Source organism: Linepithema humile, chromosome 4, assembly GCF_040581485.1.
Source record: "Linepithema humile isolate Giens D197 chromosome 4, Lhum_UNIL_v1.0, whole genome shotgun sequence".
NCBI classification, from domain to species: Eukaryota; Metazoa; Arthropoda; class Insecta; order Hymenoptera; family Formicidae; genus Linepithema; species Linepithema humile.
The window spans coordinates 8,871,096-8,886,966 of NC_090131.1; the positions used below are offsets into that span (position 1 = coordinate 8,871,096).

At 31.9% G+C, this 15,871-nt stretch overlaps 1 protein-coding gene across 9 annotated transcripts in view; it reads left to right on the forward strand.

The window, feature by feature from the left end:
* The window catches only part of Alk (Anaplastic lymphoma kinase), a 233,657-nt gene that overhangs the window by 20,756 nt on the left and 197,030 nt on the right, over positions 1–15,871 (forward strand). For 8 of the 9 annotated variants that reach the window (XR_010889918.1, XR_010889915.1, XR_010889917.1 and 5 more), the window contains exons 2-8: positions 661–1,184; positions 2,108–2,560; positions 5,556–5,751; positions 5,825–5,952; positions 7,749–7,874; positions 8,580–8,735; positions 8,880–9,022. Coding sequence is in view for 5 of the 9 variants with exons in the window: in XM_067353965.1 (XP_067210066.1) it covers positions 2,164–2,560; positions 5,556–5,751; positions 5,825–5,952; positions 7,749–7,874; positions 8,580–8,735; positions 8,880–9,022 (1,146 nt within the window). In the remaining 4 variants the exon portion in view is untranslated. The remainder of the gene's footprint in view (positions 1–660; positions 1,185–2,107; positions 2,561–5,555; positions 5,752–5,824; positions 5,953–7,748; positions 7,875–8,579; positions 8,736–8,879; positions 9,023–15,871) is intronic. The other variant, XM_067353963.1, reaches the window with a different exon arrangement.

A 15,871-nucleotide genomic window follows, 5' to 3' on the forward strand; every position in this document is an offset into this window, starting at 1 on the left:
CTTTTGAAAAATTATGTTTATGTGAGTTTATGTCACATATTATACCTCTGAGGTGCTCATATGTGTAATTTTTATACATCTAATTTTTGTGTAAATTTGCCGAATTTTTTTACAGTAAATGTACGTGCATAATTTTGTATGTATTAATTTAAATTAATATAAAAAAGATTTGCAATTCTTTCAAAGATATTATATTGTTACTTTTGTGATAAAACATAATCTATAATAAAAATAATAATTAAATAACATTATAGAGTAAACTACATTCTAAACTAAAAACTAGAAACTACTAAATATACTTTACGTTAACTTTACTAATCACGTTTAATTTCTTATTTAGTCAAAAATGTTGGCACTTCCATATACTTACAATTAGTACAATCTAACCGCATTGCATTTGCATAAGATATATGAAATATGCTATAAGTTGTAAAATATTATTGAAGCAAAATTTGATATTAATCATAAAATCCAAAAAGCACAAACATAAAAAATAATACATTAAAATAAAAATTTTAAACCTTAATAAAAAAAGTTTGTACTTTAATTAAAAATGTGTATTATATTTATTAAAGTTTTTTTATTAAAAGTATAGAAGACAATTATAATTATTAAAAAATAAATGAAATAATATTGCAGTATCAAAATGTTTGATTTCAGTTTTAATAACAATCCAGGACGGTTATCACCAGGAAACTCGTTAATGTTTAAACTCATCACTGTGGTCATCGTCATAAATTCCTCGTCGTCAACCGTATTTTTTTCGAAATATATATCATACTTGGTGTTTTCCCGAAAGTGAATCTATAGAAAGCAGTAACATTTGCGAATTATGTCCGGTATCTCAGAAATATGAAACGTGCAATGTCGCGTATGACTTTGTGGGAATTATTAGATGTGCAACTAAGTTTTTTGGATTTTGTCATCAAATTTTCATATTTATCAACAAAAATCTGAATATTTTAACACATTTAAAATATTCTTTTTCGTTTTCTATAACTTTTTGTCATCTTTTATGTGAATTCCTCGTCGTTAAAACGTTTTGTTCTTTGAGACGATAAAGTCATCGACCCATTTTCGGATCTTGACCTCATTTCGAAAACGTTCTCCGGAGAAGCCATGCTACATTGATTGGAACATATAATAATCAGAAGGCGCAATGTCTGGCGAGTACGCGAGATGGGGTAAGATTTTCCATTCAAGATTTAATAGAGCTTGCTTGGTTAGCAAGCTATGGAGCTTAGCAGTGTCGTGCAGCAGAATAAAACTTTGTATCGTTTTGACTCGCACATCGGCCGTTTTTCATCTAATGCTTCAAACTGTTTAATTGTTGACAGTAGCGCTTCACTATAACGATTTGATCCGGTTTTAAAGCTGCTCATAGTACAGCATTCCCTTCTTATTTTTTCTTATCTAATACAGAGGAAAATCTTCTTATCATATGTATTATGTTGTGGCATATCGATGTTGCACTTGATCAGGAATCATTCAACGTTTTCGGCGTTTAAGATTGCGTAGTGCACACCTACTTTTCATCGCCAGTGACAATTTACAAAAAGAATTTCTTTTACTGTCTTAGCAATAGTGCAATACAGCGCTAGAGCGCATCTCACAATGGTCCTCAATCAGTTTATGTGGCTCACTATTTTTTTCTATTTTCGAATCTTTTCTATTGTACATATGTATCGCTTAGAAATGGCTTGTCAAGTATTCTTATTATCAAGCTCTTATTGTGTTTACGCCAAATCTTTGTTTAATAGCACTTGCAAGTTGTCATTTTCCACTTTACGAGGCCATCCTCAGCATGGTTTATCGTAGAGAGCAAAATCATCACTTTTGAATTTCTTAAACTAGTATTGGCACATGTGTTTGGTTATAGCATTCTCACTATAAATCTCACAAATGATTCTGACTGTTGTAGCAGCGGTTTTACGGCGAAATAATAATAAAGTATACAATAATGAATGTGCATTTTTTTAATCTTTATTTTTAAACAAATTAAGTTAACGTTATGTCAACAACCAATTACTTATCATATACGTTATCAGTGTAGAATGACCAATATTAAAAATATTTTTAAAAAATTGGCACGATGACTATTATGCAGCTCAAACTAGTACCATCTCATCGTGATCCGGAAAACTTAGTTGCGCACCTACTTGAATGGCTACTGGACGAAATTACGGAGTAATGATCAGGAACACGCGGCCGAAGCTGGCTACCACCAACACGGATTACTGTCCAATGATTCGCAAGTGCAGCCGTAGTCACGTATCCGTACACGGGGACGGTAGATCGTTAATTCGAACCATCCTGATTCTCTGTTGCGTTGCAATGACCTGTGGCGATTTCAAGAACAGAATGTCTCGCAATATCAAAGCTCTTCAAAAAATGAATAGATCTTCTCCACCTGTGACACAACGAATCGGTTACTGCAACTTGGATCCAGATTGCGACTGGTCTTGGAATCAAACCGATGGTTTCCAGAAATACATGGCATCGCCACGCAGTAATCTGTCGAAATTCTTTCCGACCACGGATGCTGACAAGTCTACAAGAGGTATGAAAATTTTTTCACAAGAAATTATACAAAGTTAAGTTAAAGAAATACATTGTTACAATTAAAAAAACACTTGGATTTCCTTTGAAATTTAAAATACGTTACATAATTAAAATCAAATTAGACTTAAAAATAATATTGCCCCGTATACATCTATTTAGAAAAAAAGAGTAGTCCTTTGTAATTTTTTTTCACCAAAATTAAAATCGGCCTCAAAAAGTGTATTATATTAAAATTTTCAAAAAATCAAAGAAAAATATATTTAAGAAACAGCGATTTTTTGTCATATTTAGAATGCTATTTTAAAGACAATACTTTTTTTGTAATTTTGTTTATGTTGTCTTAACATGTATCCGTGTCTTGCAGATTCTAAATAACCTTCTATTCATGTGTAAAATATATTATACATATACATCGATGAAGCCAAACCATTACGACCACCTACTTAATATTGTGTTGATTCTCCATGTGCTGCTTAAAGTGCTCTTATTCTGGGTCTTATCATTTATATGGAAGGTACTTTGACGCGTATCACATACCTCAACATCATTAAAGACGAGGTGTACCCCTTCATGGTAACAGTCTTCTACGATGGCAGTGGCATTTTTCAGCAATGCGTCCTGTCACACTGCACGGGTTGTTCGAAAATGATTTGAGGAACATAAGGAAGACTTCATAGTTTTGTCCTGGCCACCAAATTTATCCGATCTCAATCCCATTCAGCATTTGTAAAATATGTTGGACCAACAAGTTTGTTCCGCACAACCTCCACTTCGTAATTTACAGGAATTGTTGTTAACGTCTTAGCACCAAATCCTAGTGGATACATTTAGAAATGCTTGATGTAGTGTCCATGCCTGATAGAATAAGAGCGGTTTTGACAGCACATGGAGGCTCAACACAATATTATGTAGGTGATTCTAATGTTTTGGCTCATCAGTGTATATTTATAAGATGTGCGTGTGTTATATAAAATTATAATCATAAAAGTTATGAAGAAAAGGTGTAACATATAAAATGTGTTATGAAATAAAAAAATATTATATTATGAATAAAAACTATAAAATATTTTATTTCAAACGGGAGGTTTAGCGTAGACCACTGATACGGAATATGTAAAAATACTAACTTTTTTTCTTTCAGAATGGACTTTATTTTGTTTTTCTTATGATTTTTCTAATCTGATTAAAATTTATGATTAAACAAATAATTTTCTAATATACATATATTTTTATACGGATAAATCTTTGTTATTTTATGTTTTTTATGTAAAATTTTTAGATCATATTTATTGCAAGCTTATTAAGATAGATCCTTTAATCGTATGAGTCGTATTAATTTTACTTATCATTTATATTAGAGTGTATTGTATTTGTGGAAGTGGTAGACATCTACATATCACAGTTTTTTTTATTCATCTATTTTATATCAACCTTTTGAGTGCTATGGACAGATATATGTGTTCAACAAATGTTATCGATATAAATTATGGACCCATATACGTGTTTAACAAAATTTTTCGATTTATAAGTATTTTTGACACGAATAAAAATTTAAAAAAATAAAATAGTAAAAATTATGTATCTCCAGCAATTGTCAGTGCAGATTGCTTGTCGTCCGTATTGAGCGCTTAGCTCTAGTGTGCACTTAAAAGGTTAGAAAGTTAACTCATTAAAATAATGTAATAATTATTATAGATATTTAATCTTTTGTCAAAATAGCATTGTAAATATAATTAAAATTCTTATTTTTGATATATTTTTCTTAGATTTCCTTAGAATCCTGATATAATACATACTTTTTGAAATTAGGCTTGCCGAGGTTAGGCAGATTTGGTCTTGCGCACGATGGAGAAAATATTAGGAATAGGAATCAATATTAAATATTGGGAATGTGCATGTGTGTAGAATATTTACTTTAAAATAGAAATATTTAAAATTGCTGTTTAATAAATATTAGACAAATTTATCTGCAGGAAAATTGATTAATTTATCATATTGATTTACTTTATAAATTTATAAAAAAATAGTTAATATTTATTCTTATTTTTAATATTTTCTCTATTGTGCGCAGAGACTTCGTTAGCACACAAAAAATTACGGAAACTAATTTTTTTACAAACTATAAAGAATTATTTAATTTTGCAAGCGAGCATAATTTGTTTAAACTTATAACTACTTGCGATAATAAAATTAAAATGTTATAATAAAATGTTACAATAAAAATTAAAATTATAACTAAAATTACAATTAAAGGAAAATCTCACAGTTAAAATAATAAAAATAGAAATTTAATTAAAATACTATGTATAAAGGGTAATTTAATTTAATTTTAGCAGTTAAATATTTTTAAAAAAGTCATTTTCCAAAAAAAAAACGTTTCAAATAAAAGTTGTTTGGTTTTGTGGGGAATATTTGATGATGATCTTGATTTGATCTTAGATGAAGGTCATGAGGTTATTTTAAGGACATCTTAATTTTTTAAAATGAAAGTTACTTTTTATAGCTTTCTCAGATTCTGAACAAAAGTGAAAAACTTTTTATTGGAAAAAAATTTCGTAGACTGCTTATTTTTTGAGTTATATAACTTTGAAATTTCAAAAAAGCAATTTTAGATGGCAATTCTTCGGGGTGATTGATTACCGTGAGTTCCTTTGCCTTTCGTGTTTAAAGTTGATGAAACAAAATTCTCGAGGAAGTTTTCGAGGATGCGTCGAGGAAGCGACTGCAGCACGGGGAAATATAAAAAAATAAGGACTCCCATTTAAAAAAAAATTAAGATTTTGAAATAATTTTATGACCTTCATTCAAGGTCAAATCAAGGTCATCATTAAATGTTTTCCATAAAATCAAGCAACTTTTATTTGAAACTTTTTTTTGTAAAATATATATATAACTTCTTTTTAAAATATTTAATTATTTTAAGATTAAAATAAATCACCTTGTACATTTTATGTTTAATTTTGATAAGTTTATTAATATTTTATTCTCTTAAGGTCACTTCCTATGGTTTAACGGCCGTGGACAAGCTCAAATGTGGTCCAGACCGATCGCTCGCACAGGCCCGTCTTGCCGTATTGAATTTTCACTTTATCAAGTAGGAATGAAATACGGATTTACAAATCTTGTTACAGTAACTAATAATACAAGCTCCATTTCGTATACGATAAACGGACAAGACCTCAAGCCTAAGTATGTGTATAAAATGATTTTTACGTTATGATAACCTTGTCGATGAAAAGAGTTAATATTCAAACTTTTCTAGATGGGAGAACATATATTTCACCTTACGCCCAGTCGATCAACCTTACAGAATATTTATAGAAATATTCGTACCTTATCCTAATTCAAGCGTCGCCGTTGACAATGTTCGCCTAAGCAATTGCTTTCCAGGTAAATAAGTAAAAAGTATTTTTGAATGATTTAGTCGAAGCATTGCAATTATTATGTTGTGAATGACATATCTATACAATCCGTATCTTTATGATACTTTAACATTTGCACTTCAGTGATAATCTTATTCTCATGCGTTTAACTTGAATATATGTATACATATACTTATATCTATTCCCATACAGCACACAAAGATTGCATACACATTGCATCAATCTTTCATCGCAATGTTGCAATATTGCAAATTCACTGCAAAATGTTGTTGCATCATTGCTGTGGGATTGCAGCAACGTTAAAATGTCCGCTTTTAGGAAGATTGTAACGAAATATTACAGTAATATTGCAATGTAATGAATTTGCAATAATGCATTGTTATTGCAATCTTAGAATAATGTTGCATATATTTTTATTTATTCGGACATTTATCTGTCCGATTTTTGAACAATCAGTTCAATATCTGAATTCCCTGTGTTGAGGTCGTATCAGAAAAATTAAACTGATAAAAATAATTACTATGTCTTTAATCTTACTAGCCACTCTTTGCAAGTTTCATATAATCATCATGACTAAAACTTAAATACGAGATAGATTTTGCAACGCGCGTCGCATAGCGGTAAACGAACGAACTAGCGATTACCGAATATTGCTATTGCAATGTTATTGGAATGTTGCTGTCACATTCTCATGAAATATTACAATTACAGATTGCAATAATGTCTCAACAATATTACATTGCAACTTGCAAGATTGTAACATTGCTGCAATGTAATTGCAATGTTCTGTGCTGTATGGGTTCTGATTAAAATAATTAAATTTGTTGTTTGTATAGAATTAAATGAATTAAGTAGGTGTGTGTATGCGCGAGTGTGTGTATGTATGCATGTTAATAAACTAAAACATAGGATTTTTATGTGCTGAAAAGTTTTCAAGTATCTTAATTAGATACTTTAATAAGTTTAAGTAAAAATGAATAACTAAAGAAACGTAAATGCAATTTGTATATGACTGATCTGAAGAGAAGTAGTTTTAATTAAGATAGTTCCAACGAATTTTTAGCAGCAGTCACTGCCAAAAATATAGAAAATAAGTAGCTTTTGATATATAAAAGTTTGATGTATAAAGGAAATATTGTAAAAATCAGATAAAACAGTTTTTGTTTCATTTGACTGTACTTTCCACTGCAACGTAAATGACGACTGTACGTAAATGACGATATACATCTACACGTAAACTACTCAATGTAAAATGGTTTGCGAAAAATAAAAAATGTTGCAAGCTTATTTTAGAAAACTAAAAATTGGTTTCTATATTTCAAGTTTTGCAAGAAAAATCATTATACGTTGTTGCTACTTTTTGCTGCGTTTTTCTGTTTTCCACACGATATTAAATTATGTCACTTTTATCACAAAGATTATTCAACAATTACGTGGTCAATGTTTGCAAAATTTAAATATGATTTTTATAATATATTTATCTAATTATATTCAATGTTTTGTAAATATTTTAAAGTAGTTTTTCTATAATTAGATAAAATTGTCTGATTTTCGTATGATTAACCTATGAAAATTATATTGAGTAAATATATTGTTAAATATATTGTTAAATAAAGGATATTTTAATAACTGCATGGCAGAAAATAAAAAAAAAGTTAAAGATATTGCCTGACAGTGCATATACATTTATTTCTTAAAATTTCAAATAAATCTTGAATAATTGAGAAACTGTTGGAACTACCTTAAAGAAATAAATTCAAACAAAAATTTATTTTAATAATTGAAACAATTTCGTCTATTTAGAATCTGCGCCGGTCGCCTGTACGCAAAACATGTTTCGGTGTAATAATGGTTTCTGCTTGAATAAAACTCGTATCTGTGACTTTACGAAGGACTGCGCCGATGGTGAAGATGAAGAATTCGAATGTGGTGTGTGCATTCTAGATGTTTTATTGTACATCTCCTTAAATATCGATTTTTGCAAGATTAAAAAAATTTTTTATTGTGAACAACAAGCAGGCATTTATAATAAGCAGGCATTTATAATAAGCTATTATAATTAAGCTAGAAACGCTCTCGAACAATGATTGTGATTCTGGTAAAATATCCTCTGGTAATACGGTTTATACATTTTGTTGTTAATCTTGTTAAATGTGTGTAAAGCCAAGGACCATCTTAAACAGGTCCTTGGCACACATTTAACAAAACTAACAACAAAATGTATAAACCGTATTACCAGAGGATATTTTACCAGAATCACAATCATTGTTCGAGAGCGTTTCTAGCTTAATTATAATAGCTTATCAGCGTTTTGTCTACTTACGACTACATCATTTATGTCAAATTTTTTACACTAAAGATGGCCACATTCTTTAGGTCGAAACGTTTGTTTTTATAATTTTTTAATAAAATAAACTTTTGAGCAATTCTAACCAGCTCCTGCTCTAGCTTGGTGTTTGCACAATTATTAAGGAAGAGTTTAATAAGGAAGAGCAATATCTTAATATTTTTGTATTTAAAAAATTTTTTATGTTCTGTTTTCATTTGTGCTATTAAAGAATAAAGGAACATTTCTTTTAAATTTAACATTTCTTTTTAAAATTTATATAATTAGTAATTTGAAAAATTCTACAGATAAGATACCTGCAAACACAAGATGCAACTTTGAGCATGGTTGGTGTGGATGGACAAATGTTCCTGAAAGACCTTTAAATTGGACCCTTCAAAATGGTCCTGCGCCGTCTGAAAAAATTGGACCCAATTACGACCATACTTATCGCAATAAGACAGGTATGCGTTTGAACTTGATCTAAAAAAAAATGACAAAAAGAGAAATATGATAGTCACAAAATAATAAACTGTTCGGTTTAAGTTAAGTTTAATTGAAAAACTTGTCAAAATTTTGTATTTTATGAATTGTTATCTATTTAACAGGAACGTATGCATATTTGAATATGGCACCGAAACATGTACTTGGCGTGGCATATGGTAGTCGAGGCACCATCGACAGTCCTTTGTACAATCCAACGCCACCTTACAGCAGTGATCCCGAAAATCCTTTTTATCGTTCGTGTCAAGTATGTGTTTACAATTTTACCTAATTATTCATTATTTATATATCTTGCAAAGTTAAGAAAGTATTTACATCAATCTTCTGATGGAAAATTCAATATTCTAATAGGAGATTTATTGTTAAAATAATGTTAATGTGTTATTTTAAATAAATGTTTTTTAGACTAGTAGAAAAAAATAATAATAAAATACGATTGATATCTATAAATTATACTAGGCACTGTTTTTCTTTTCTTCTCTCTCTCTTGTATACTTAATCTATCAAGACGAAAATTAAAGTAATCTTTTTATTAATTTATTTGAGACTGAATCCTTAATTTAATTTTATGTTTAAGACATAAGATAAATGTCAATTACTGATTTATAAAATTAGTTGCTTTTTTGATGTTTAAAAAAGAATTAAAGAGTAATTTTCCAAAGTTTTTGTGCGCTAAGGAGGATGTTAAATATAGGTCGATTTTGGCTAATGGTGTGGAACCAAAACTACAAATGGTTTCTTATAGATTTCATACCGTAGAATCACGTGGTAAAGTTTGATTTCCTCTAGACAGCGGGGAAAGTACGGAAAAATTGAAAAAAGACCATAAAAAATGCAATTTTTCGAGCTGGTTGAAGTTTGGAACATTCCTGAAGCAATTTTAAAAAAATGATTTGTCGCTCTTGTCCTTTTGCAGGGAGGAAGTTTCGAGACTAACAAATAAAGTACAAAAGAGACCGATCCGATACATGTGTCGGAAGACACCCTTATACCCAAAAAACCACCCCCAAAATTACTTAAACAATTCTCGCCAAGCTAAAAATGATTTGTCGCTTTTTTCCTTCTGCACGGAGAAAGTTTCGAGACCCTCACATAACATTCAAGAAAGACCGATCCAATACATGCGTCAAAAGACACTCTTAGCTTGGCGAGAATCGTTTAAGTGATTTTGGAGGTGGTTTTTCGGGTAAAAGGGTGTCTTCCGACGCATGTATCGGATCTTACTTTTTTGCATGTCGTATAAGGGCCTCAGAACTTTCTGTATGCCAAAGGAAAAGAGCGACAAGTTATTTTTTGCTAGGCGAGAATTTTTTAGGCACTCTGGGGTGGTTTTTTGAGTATAAGGACGTCTCCCGACGCATGTATCGGATCGGTCTCTTTTGTACTTTGTTTGTTAGTCTCGAACTTCCTCCCTGCAAAAGGGCAAGAGCGACAAATCATTTTTTAAAAATCGCTCCAGGAATGTTCCAAACTTCAACCAATTCGGGAAATTGCATTTTTTATGGTCTTTTTTCAATTTTTCCGTACTTTTCCCGCTGTCTAGAGGAAAATAAACTTTACCACGTGATTCTACGGTATGAAATCTATAAGAAACCATTTGTAGTTTTGGTTCCACATGGGCCAAAATCGACCTATATTTAACATCCTTCTTTGAATCCAGTCATAAAATGAGTATCATATCAGGATTTTAAGAAAATCGAAGAAAAATATGCCACAAATAATAATTTTGATCATTTTTACAAAGCTATTTTAATAAAAAAATATAAATTTTTTAAATATATATTAAAGAGCATTTCGAGCCATCGCTGGTTGTTAGTGTGAAAATTGTTAATGTTTTCCACATAGAAATTTTAATTCGTCTATTAAAGACATTATTAAAGTGTACACTGATCTTGGACTCGAGATATTCGAAATTCAGATTCTCAATAATGAGATCGATGTAAGTAATTTTCATACACTTTAGTATCTCGAATCCGAGATCAGTGTATACTTTAATAATGTCTTTAGTAGACGAATTAAAATTTCTATATGAAAAACATTAATAATTTTCGCACCAACAACCAGCGATGGCTCGAAATGCTCTTTAATATATATTAATTTGATATTATCATACGAGCCTATCCTTATAATAATTATAAATTTTTTTCTTTGATAATTATTACGTCATTTTAAAGTATTAATTTTTCCATTTAACATCAATAAATATAATAAAAAAACAGAAAAAAAAGAAAAGTGTAACGTAGATCATTCTTATACAATACAATCTAATGTAAACAATAAGTAGAATTAAATACCAAGCAACTCAAACGATTAATAAATCAATTGATAAAAAAGGAACTCACAGCCACAACAGGGTGTTCATGTCGGTATATTTTATTTGAAACTAAAATTTAACAAATGTTTGAGTCTATCCGATCATTTTTAATGTAATTAACCAAAGTTTTTTAATAAGTCAAACCGGATATTCCCAGATAGGAAATTGTATGCATTCTGAGGTCATACTGTACTATAATATATCTGACAAACATGAAGACAAGAATAGACATAGATGCGGGCTCATATGCTGCTCAGAACGCAGACATGATATTCATAAAAGTGCACAAAAAAATGACATATGAGTACCCAATAAACATTAGGACATTCTATGTACGTCTATGTATCTACATATATGTATATTGTATATTCTATGTATACAGAGAATGTAAAAAGTATATAAAGCGCATATTCTATGTATGTGAAATAATTACCACATGTATGTACATAGGATGTCCATAGTATATAAGTATATTCCAAAGATATGCAGTGTACATTCGTGGTATATACATGGGGTATATTCCGAGGATGTGCAATGCACGTTTGCAGTATGTATATAGGATATATTCCGAGGATGTGCAATACACATTTGTGGCATGTACATGAGGTACATTCTATGTATGTACATAGTATATGTATACAGTACGTTTTTTTCACATTTTGGATATTCCATGTATATACATAGGATATCGAATGTTTACTGGGTAATAAACAATTTTCATTCATTCGGATATTTATCTACCCAATTTTTGAACAATTAGTTTATCTAAATTCCCTGTGTTGGGATTCAGATATTAAACAAATAGAAAAAGTTATTACATCTTCAAATTGAAGACTTCACTATTATTATCCGCCTTTTGCAAGTTTTATATAGTTCTCATGATTAAAACTTAAATACGAGATAGATAGCGCATAATGCGTCACATAGCGGCATGCGAACAAACTAATGGCTGATTCTATGTATATCCATACGATATCCCATGTATATCCATAAATGTACCTACATCAGCGTATATCGTATGTATGTGCGTTACACGAGATATATTCTATGTATATACAGGCAGCGATCTCGTTCGAATATACATTCTATGTATGTCCATAAATGTATCTACCTCAGCGTATATCGTATGTATGTACGTTACATGTATATACATGGAATGTACACAAGGTATATTCTATGTATATACAGGCAGCGATCTCGTTTGAATATACATTCTATGTATATCTATAAGATATCTTATGTATATCCACAAATGTATCTATATCAGCGTATATCATATGTATGTACATAGTATATACAGTACATTTTTTTCACATTATGGATATTTCATGTATATACATAGGATGTCGAATGTTTACTGGGTACATGTATGAGATTCAAGCTAATATTGCATTTTGTATGTCATATGTAGTTCAGAACATGACGACAATGTATGTTCGCATTTATTGCGATTTATGAGTACATTTTACGATTATATTTTTTGTGATATTTAGGTTTATAACGGTGCATATTTTTACGCCTTACGGGCGGTGCGTAAACAATGCTGAATTTTACAACGTAGGTAGCAAAGCGGATTCTTACGATGCGGAATAGCTCGTCGGTTCGTCAGGATTCGTTCGGATGATTCTCGGGAGACTCCAAATTAATAAAAGTAAAGTAAATGAAATAAATATTTATTCAAGAAAACATTTAAAGATTATATAATAAAGAAAACATAAAGAAAGTGACAATGGGTACATGAGTATTTTCCTATCGGTTATTCTAATTTCTCAACGGTGTAAACGTGAACGTATATAAATGAGAGCAGCGAATTATCGGGAATTAAACAAACATCGGAAATTATTGGATAAACTGCGTAAGTTAATAAACGTGTTGCGCTTTCTTTTGCCGAAATTAAACAACTACATCTAATTAATCCTAAGTCGGTCGGTTCGTACGGTACGGATTAAAAATATTGAAAAATAAGCGATACCGCGTGTATCCGAGCTTGATGAGTCGTCGATGGTTGCCGGTACGCTGTGTCCGAAGACAGAGAGAATCTTCTCCCTTACGAGAAATCTGGAAGTCGAACGTCGGGAACACCCGACCGAAGCAGAGAACGCCCTGCTCCTAGAACGACAGAATGTCGGAAGTCGAACGCCGGGAACACCCGACCGAAGCAAAGAACGTCCTGCTTTTAGAACGACGGAATGTCGGAAGTCGAATGTCGGGAACACCCGACTGAAGCAGAGAACGCCCTGCTCCTAGAACGACGGAATGTCGGAAGTCAAACGCCGGGAACACCCGACCGAAGCAGAGAACGCCCTGCTCCTAGATCGACGGGATATAGGAAGTCGAACGCCGGGAATACCCGACCGAAGCAGAGAACGCCCTGCTCCTAGATCGACGGGATATAGGAAGTCAAACGCCGGGAACACCCAACCGAAGCAGAGAACGCCCTGCTCCTAGATCGACGGGAGCGAGTACGATTGGAGCTTCAGAGTGCGCCCTGAGGTTTGTCCGAGTCGTACTCGGGGGAATGGTGCTGGTCCGCGAGCCGGCTTTTATACCGGTCGCGCTACCCCCACTCGGGGTACGCGAGTACTCTGTATCTACCTCTCTATCTACCTCTGTATCTACCTCTATGCTACCCTGCTCGGCAGCTACCCCTTCTCGAGCTACTACCCTCGAGTTGGGGGATCGGAATGCGGCCCGCGATGGGGGGTGTTTATGCGGAGCCTGATCGGCGCTTTGTAAAAGCGCGTGCTGTTACAGGTTAATACACAAATAATTAATAATTATTTTATAAAGTATAATATATAAATTATTTTTGCATATATTTTTATAACATTTTATTATTTATTTTATATTGCCGCCGCATCTAACCAAAGAAGTTGGGTTATATCTGCAAAAAGCACATTGCAATCATAAAAATTTATTTTATTGTAAAGTCTATGGGCATCTTAAAACGAATTTTAGCATCCCCATAGGGTTTATGATGTCCATAGACCTTACATTGAAATAAATTTTTATGATTGCAATATGCTTTTTGCAGACATAACCCAACTTTTTTATTAGATACAGCAGCAATATAAAATAAATTAAAAAATGTCAAAAATATATGCAAAAATAATTTATATCTTATATTTTATAAAATATTTAATGATATATTTTAATATTGTATTTATAATTAAAAAATAAGTAATTATTTTTAATTTAAAACGTTGCCCTTCCTTGATGAACGTCTATCGGAAGAGGAAGAGACTATATCGCGCTATCGTCTGTAATGATCCGTATCCGTTACATATATGCTTACGGCTATCTCGCGTGATTTGAAATAGTAATCTAAATTATTTCAGAAATGTTAAAATTAAAATTTATAAAAACATATTAAAATATGTATGTATGTATCACTCCCACATTTTATATAAAAGTAATATTCTGTATTTGTTGGGATGTGTCTAGGAAATAAAAAAATATTAATATACAATATTATTAATTATTATTAATATATATTAACCAGTTCAGTGGTAGACTTTTCTGAAAGATTTGCACCAAAAATGGTAAGAGACAAAAGTTAAAATATTGAAAAAAGATGAAACATGGGTTCAAAGTTTTCGAAAAAGCAACTTTTTGGAATGGATGGATCTCCCCCCGCCCCCCAGGGCGTGGGGGGGGGGGGGCAGAATAGGGGTGGAAAATGTTAAATGGCACTATGGGTCGAGTGGGGACTTATTTGAAAAAGCGTTTCAAGACAAGAACAATGATTTTTGAAAATGTTTACTGCGATCTTCCAGTCAAAAGATGAGGTGGATCAAAAAAGGGGGGGGGGGTGGACTTCCGAAAAGCTATCACCTCCGATTTGGCTTATATTCAGCCTAAATATTAATTTTATCTAATAAATAATATTCCCAAATGGATTTTTTGCACAAATACTCCCTCCGCACCCAGCCCCCCTCAAAGGTTCAAAGGTAAAACTGTTTTTCTTAATTATTTCAGAAAGTATTTATTGTACGGTAAAAGTTGTTAAACAAAAAATGAAGCTCATAAAAAGCTCTACAAATAAGGTCTTATACATATTTTACCTAACTCCAATATTTTAGTCGTTTTAACAATTAACAGTCGCCATATTGGATCCGCCATTTTAAATTTTGCAATTTTGACATCAGATTCGAATTCAGCAGCCCAAGAAACCTTAGGATATCAAATTTTATGCAAATTTGTTGAAAATTATTGGAGTTATTTAAAAATGTACATATATGATACATTACCACGTTTGGCACTTTTTTTGTACATATATGATACATTACCACTCAACTGGTTAATCATTGAAAATTTTGTAATATTTATTAAAATATTATTTCATATTTAAAAATGTAAACACATAAAACACATTTTATCATTAAGGGTTCTAATGGCTGGTAAGATCGCGGTGGGGTACATCCTGCTGGAAGATGTGCAACTATAAAGAGCCGTGAAATGCCGCGCTGCACAACATCAAGTAAACCAGCAAGTCCGATCATCTAGCGTCTTTGACCGCGAATCCTGGGTGTGACCTCGGTCACAGCAGATGAAGGGCAAAAGGCGAAACTTTGGCGCCTAAAAACGAGAGCAATCCAGCTAAGGGAATCAACCCTAACAGAAAAAACATCGGCCTGCCAGGATAGCTGGTGGAAAAGAGAAGGAGCAATGGACAAAACAAAAACGGAAAATAATACCCCAGGTGGTAGTACGGGTAAACAGGGAAATCCACCCTCTTCGGAGGCAGGCCTCGCTGGGGGAAACCAACTATTGCTCAAAAGA